Genomic DNA, 6703 nt, shown 5'->3' with positions numbered 1-6703 from the left:
CAACAACTCTCTAAAATACTCTACCAATCTTCCCCTTACTGCCTTAACTTCCATTAACATCTGTCCACCTGCACCTTTTACCTGACTCGCCTCACCTTCCTTTCAAAACATTTTTATTCTTTTCAAAAAATTTTCAGTCATACTCTTACCCCATTTTACTTTGTGTACTTTTGGTAGTACATGAGGGGACAGAGAAGGGAGGTGGGGGGGGTTGCTGATTAAATGAAGCATCCTTGCTGTGGGGGTGCCATTTCTTGCTACATTGCTTTTGACCTAGGGCAATGGCTGAGATGCAGAGATGACCAGTCATCCAGGAGCCAAGAAAAGAGGGAGGGAGAGAGGGATGGTGAATGGGAATGGAGTGGGTAGGGATGAAATGAATGGGAGTGGAATTATGCCTTTTGACTTTGGCTACCTCCCTTGTAAGGGGGAAAAAGCCTTTGGTGTATGTTATGTGTGCTTTTGGTAGCGAGTGAATACAATGTTTGTCAGTTACAATTTTACAATTAAAATCAACACAATGATGGGAGTTCAACCTAGGGGATACAACAAGGTGAGTAGACAGCAGTTGGTATTCCCCTAATCATCCTGTCTCTAACTCCTGGACATCTTGCTACCTCTTTGGCAGACTATGAAGCAGAATTGCAAGACCTTGGAACATTTAGAACAGGTACAAGATGCATGGGCAAGAAAAATGCATCACATCTAAGGGTGACTTTACTGACAATAACTCTTCAGCCAGATTCAAGAGAGACTATTTTTGGCGGCAAATTTTCTAACATTCTCCCAATGTGGGGTGAGCAGTGTACATTCCAAATAGTAGGAATTGGAGAAGAATCGAGGCTCCCCAGGTAGGTGGCCAGGCATCAAATTGTTATATTACCTTTAGGGATGCACAATTGCCAGATGCCCCTTATCCATTTTAGTATCATGTAGGAAAAAAAGGACAAAAGACAAATACAAAATTTTATTACTGTGCCTGAGTACAAGGAATGTACCTGGGTGAAATATTAGCTTCTCTATGGTGTACATTTAGTAAAAGTATGTAAACAAAGTGTTAAAAACGGTATGATGAATATAAAGAGTACAAAAATAACTGAGTGATAGCTGATACACTGTTGGTCATTAAGTATTGAAGCGTAAAAAATTACCTTTTTGTCACAATGCCTTGGAAACCCAAAGGCCAAGTTACTTGGGTTGGTCGGATAAAGAGCTCATTTCCAAAATATATCAAATCCCATAAGTGTTGAATATGATAAAAAAAGAAGCTGAAAAAAAACAACCACTGAGGCTATTAAAGTAAAAGTTTATTCTCTTTTCTACGACTTTCCTGATCCATATTTTTATTTCTCCTTTTTTGACAATATTATGTTGATTGGTCAATCGATTGCCCTAGGTCTCTTGCACGAGACCCATGGCTTTAATACATTTTGGAAATAAACTCTGGAATTACCATGGTCACCAAGGGATTCGTACACTACCAACACTAAGGCAAACATATCCGAAACTTGCAAATGTATCTATATTTGCACATCACTTTTTCATCAATTGTACCAGAGGTTGCTTACACAGCAAATCTAACTGTGCATCTAGTGATCACCGTATCTTAAATAAAAAAAGTGCAGTGCCTGTATGCAGAAGAAATACAAGGTTTAAATACTGTTAACTATATGATCTAGAATTTTTTGTTACAACTCCTAAGTGCTGAACAATACTGATATTAGTAACTTTATGTGCTGCATTCCTGTCTATAAGAAAACTAATGGAAAATTAATACTGAAAGTCAAGGATATACAGTGTTGAAGCCATAAACTACATAACTGATAATGTAAATTGAAAGAAAAGCCTGCAAAGGATAAGAGAACTGGTATACTTTACACCATAAGAGTATCCCTATCAAAAGGTCCCTTTCCTAAATGCCAAAGAACTTCTTTGAGATCTTTCATGGTAGATCATCCCTAGAGCCAAGTGCTCAAACATATTTGGTCTACGACTGCACACAATGAGAACTTCAGATTGTACATCCTGAAAACATTTAGTCAGTAGGTGCCATGGTACAAGGCTTCAGGTCCTGCATTTTTGTGTATATAACAGAACTCCAATCTCTTGAACAATAATTTTACTTAAAAGACTAAAAGCTGCTTTGTTCTAACTGATGGGCTTCGTAATGAAACAAAATGGAGCAGGAAGCAAGTTAGGCTGTCCAGCAGAGCACCCCTACCTCTTCCATAGGTGCTGGACTTAGGTGTGGTTCTCACATAGACAAACCAGTCCTACATACTCTAAATTCTTTGATTCCACAAGTGAATTTGAAAATGCACAAAGTTCATGGCCACAATAAGCAACCACAGAAAAGACACAGACTTACATTTTTTCTACGATTCCCAATATTTGATTAAAATTTGATTTGCAGGAAATTGAAATGTAACTTCAGTCTGCATATTACAGCTCAGATTTTGGCCTTTCCTGAAGTGCCTGCTGCTTACCATTTGCTTAACAAGATAATCAAGTTCTACCAGAATGCACAGCATCATGCTCAAAATTACAAGACATTTCTAACCATCTGGACTACAAGGACAACTATGCAACTAAGAGATCAGGATTTGCAACTTCTTGCAATGACTTGAAGGAATTATCATCATGTCACAGTCTGTATCAATACAAAACACTAGTGACAAAAACCTCAGTGACAAAAATCATCTTCATTCTTTATGTGGATCAAATCTTATGTCCACACAAACACACAGTTCTCCTGACTGGTCATCTATGATGACAGAGCACACAGCCAATCTAAACATGCACTGCATCATCATGATACAATATGTAAACAAAATATCTTCTATGGTAATTATTTTACAAATACAAAGATTGTGAACAGCACAATCATGTCTAGTCATTCCTCTCAGTTCAAAGCAATATCAATCCTTTATTTACCTGAGAATGACTTTAAAGAGCATGTCACACAGACTGACAGATAAAAATATGGGAATTTCAAATGTTGAGAATTCCTTAGTTTCTTCTGAATTTTTAACATTTATAAATCTATCCATCTTTGAAGTCAAACAATATCTACAGAGATTCAAGCTAGTTATCAATGTAATTGAAATTCCACTGCCAACCTAACTTTCCTATAGGTATGCTTTACTGAATACTGATATACTGCAATTTTAAAATCATCATAGAAAGAGCTACAAGGACTGCAATCCTTGGACAGATACTACTTTGAGTTTACTAATGAAATTATAAGAGTAAGCTCTATGTCAATTGATGACTGACCATTACACTAAACTTACTATGTTCGTGGTCTTGGTGATCTTGGTTGTTAGAAACAGGAATTTACAACTAGAAAATTGGTAGTACATCATAGTCTATATATAAAAAAACAGTATTTGTATAAAAGCTATAAACTTGTCCCATCTAAAATTGGGACCAGAGTCAATCTTGACTCGAGATTTTAAGGTGAGCAGCACAGGTGAAGTAATGTCATTTTTTCTGACACAGTTACTGATTTCACTCTCTCCAGAACGACACTACAGCTAAACTTGATTTAGTACAAGTAGACTTAGTCCTAGAATAAGACATTATGAAATTACCATAGCAATGAAAGACAGATAGTATCACTGGACTTCATAAGTCAGCAAGAAACCTTACACCAGGCAGTAGTAGGCTGTCAATATGGAAAGTAAAATATCTATAGAAAAAGATAGCAGGAATAAAAGTGAAAAGAACTGTATGACAATTTCGTGTGCAAAAACCTCTTATCAATAAACTTCAATTCCAACATTACACAACTTAAAATTTGTGTGTTCTCACATAAGTTCATTCATAGCACTGTCCTTTCTAATGTCAAAAATAACCCATTAAAACTTCAATATTGAGGAAAACATAATGACCTAAAATGCTCAATGCAATATTTGGTGTAGTTAATTGATGAGTTTAAAGTGCCATAGGACTTTGGTGTATATGATACTGGGTTTAGTCTTACCTTAGAATGCTCATCCCAAAGTCAGGCATGAGCCATGGAAGGAATTGATCACAGAGAATGGTGGGTGTAGAGGGGCAACCTCACATTAAACAGGCAAGATCAAGATTCAGCAGCAGCAGACAACTTTTACTCTGAATCTATTTGTTTCCACTTCAAAAAGAAACCCAACTTCAAACCTCTACACAATACATTACCTTCAAAACCCTTATTGTGTGGAAGACCAATCAAGTTTTACATCTTCAAGATCATATCTAGTTTAGTATTATGACAATTTCCTTTTATAATGCTATGTATACTCTCATGGAAAGTAGCATCTAAAAAACAGTATGAATAATTTTTTTTTTTTTTTTTTCACATTTAAAGTCAGAGCCTTGGGGTATACCAAGCTGCCAATGGACTTCAAAGGATCCCTGTGAAGATGTGACGTCATCCTTCAGGTTTGACAACAACCACACAGGATGCAGCACGACCAGTGGGTAAGGGTGCCATCTGAATCACAAGAGGGAAAAAATTAGTGTGTATTACAGGCCAACTGCAGAGGTAAAAAATATATGCATACATAATAATAATAATAATTCAAACAGTTGTCAGTAAAGAAAAAAAATGTATTTCTGCAAATAACTGGTGAACCCACTCTGGAGTCCCTTACAGCAATAATTATATTTCAACAAAAATAATTGTCTTGAATTTCAGTGACTGGCAACCTGCAGCTCAATGACAGCAATGGTCTTCAAGCCCCACTGATCTCTCTGAGAAGACTTTAAATATTGTCCATGTTGTAGTGTAGAATTTTCTTTCTATGGCAAGTATTCATAGAAACTGTAGTAGGAGCTGTCAGCTCTCATTTGCAAGAAAAGATAGAGGAAATGGAGGAAATACAAAGTTGGCAGAGAACTGTAGCCTGGACTGGAGACCGTACAATCCCGTATGGAGTACCGACTGCATGGTATCATGCAGTCAAGTTATTATTTTTTATGATTTATTATGTTTATTTGTAAATTGTATGTTTTGTTAATTATTGGGAACCAAGCTGGGAAAACATAGATGATTGTGGTTCTTACAGATTGTTTGAAGACTGATTCAGTTTCAGTCTGTTGTCCAAAGCCTGTGTTTGCAATTGATTTTGGTAGGTTTATTTTTTGTTTTACTGTTGAACCTTTGATGAACAGTCACAAGTATCAAAAGTGATGACTTTAATTTATAGGTTCTTCTCCAATGGAAGGGTTTGGCAATTTTATTATAGATGCTATGCTAGGTTATTAGCAGGTCATCTGCATGGGCAAGTGCTTTAGTGTTATGTTCTGGATCTGGTGTTGGAAGAATACTTGTGAATATGTTGTATAGCATAGGTGAGTACTGCTCCTTGGGAACTCCATTGTATTGTTTTCTTGTTCCAAAAAATTTTGTTACTTTGAGTTACTCTGCAGTCTACCTGCTAAGAAATTAACAGCAGCTTGTCATCTCTTATATTTTTTGACAGTATACATCTAGGAACTTCATCAAATGCCTTGTTTATGTCTATAGCTACCATAACCATTCTTTTTTATGCTTTCTTGTTGACTCCTTCCAGCATTGGCTAAGTAAATATTATGAGCAGTGTGCTGGTGGAATGGTCTTTGAATCCATGTTGGTTTTGGGAGAGGAGTAATTTATGTTTCTTTCTACAACTAACCTTCCCATTAGCTTGGATATGATGGATAGTACGAATAGAAGTATTGAGTTTTCAAGTGGTTTGTTTGGTTTTGTGATGTCTATTAAGCAAGGGAGAAGACACGAGATAGGGATGAGTGGAGAGGGACTGTATAGATGATGCTGTTATGCAAGGGAGGGAGGGGTAGGGTATGCTTATGTGGGAATGATATTTTGACACAGCCCAAAGAGATTTCTCCCCACCTTCTCTTTTTTCATGAGGGGATGGAGTGGGTGGTTATTGATCGAATGAAGTGGCCTTTCTGTGGTTGTACCGTGTCTTAATATATTGCTACTGACCCAGGGCAATGGGCGAGATGCAGGGATGATCAGTCATCCAGGAGGAGCCAAGAAGAGAGGGAGGGAGGGGTGGTGAATGGGAGTGTAGTGTGTGGGGATAAAATGGGTGGGACTGGATTTATGCCTTTTGGCTTTGGCTATCTCCCTTTTATAGGAGAAAAAGCCCTTGGCATATGTATGTATATGGGCTCTTTACAAGATATAATTTTACTATATATGCATGAGTGGTTGAACACATCTGTTGAGGTTTTTATAGGAGAAAAAGCCCTTGGCATATGTATGTATATGGGCTCTTTACAAGATATAATTTTACTATATATGCATGAGTGGTTGAACACATCTGTTGAGGTTTTTATTGCATTTCAGCCAAGTGGTTTCAAACGGACATTTGAAATCTTATTTGGGCCTTCAGCATGAAAGGTTTTCAATTTCTTTATTGCTCGTTCCGGATCTCTGTTGGAATAGGGAGGGGTGGTAACTGTATCTAGTCTAATTTTTGTATCTTTTGTTGTTTTCACATTTTCCAGTGTAGTGGGTTTGAAGCATGACATGGAAAATTTTTATACTATATTACTGCTTTGGGGATAGGTATTTTTCCTTGGTACAGACAAAGTAAAACAGCAAAACAGCGATGCAGCATTATCAATAAACTTCTCCATGACATGTTTCAAACCCACTACAACAGAAAATATTTTATGCACAAGGGGATGGAGAAGGGGGGGTCACCAG

The 6703-nt window shown here is 37.1% G+C and overlaps 1 protein-coding gene across 6 annotated transcripts in view; it reads right to left on the bottom strand.

Annotated features, from left to right (window-relative positions):
- Positions 1-952: 952 nt before the first annotated feature.
- Positions 953-6703, bottom strand: part of LOC143037792 (kelch-like protein 5) — a 194579-nt gene continuing 188828 nt past the window's right edge. For all 6 annotated transcript variants that reach the window (XM_076206363.1, XM_076206359.1, XM_076206351.1 and 3 more), the window contains one exon: positions 953-4474. In XM_076206363.1, the coding sequence (XP_076062478.1) occupies positions 4412-4474 (63 nt within the window). In that variant the 3' untranslated portion in view covers positions 953-4411. The remainder of the gene's footprint in view (positions 4475-6703) is intronic.

This window comes from Oratosquilla oratoria, chromosome 2, assembly GCF_046742065.1.
Source record: "Oratosquilla oratoria isolate Oo_2021 chromosome 2, ASM4674206v1, whole genome shotgun sequence".
Classification (NCBI taxonomy): domain Eukaryota; kingdom Metazoa; phylum Arthropoda; class Malacostraca; order Stomatopoda; family Squillidae; genus Oratosquilla; species Oratosquilla oratoria.
This window is presented reverse-complemented; position numbering and strand designations above follow the sequence as displayed.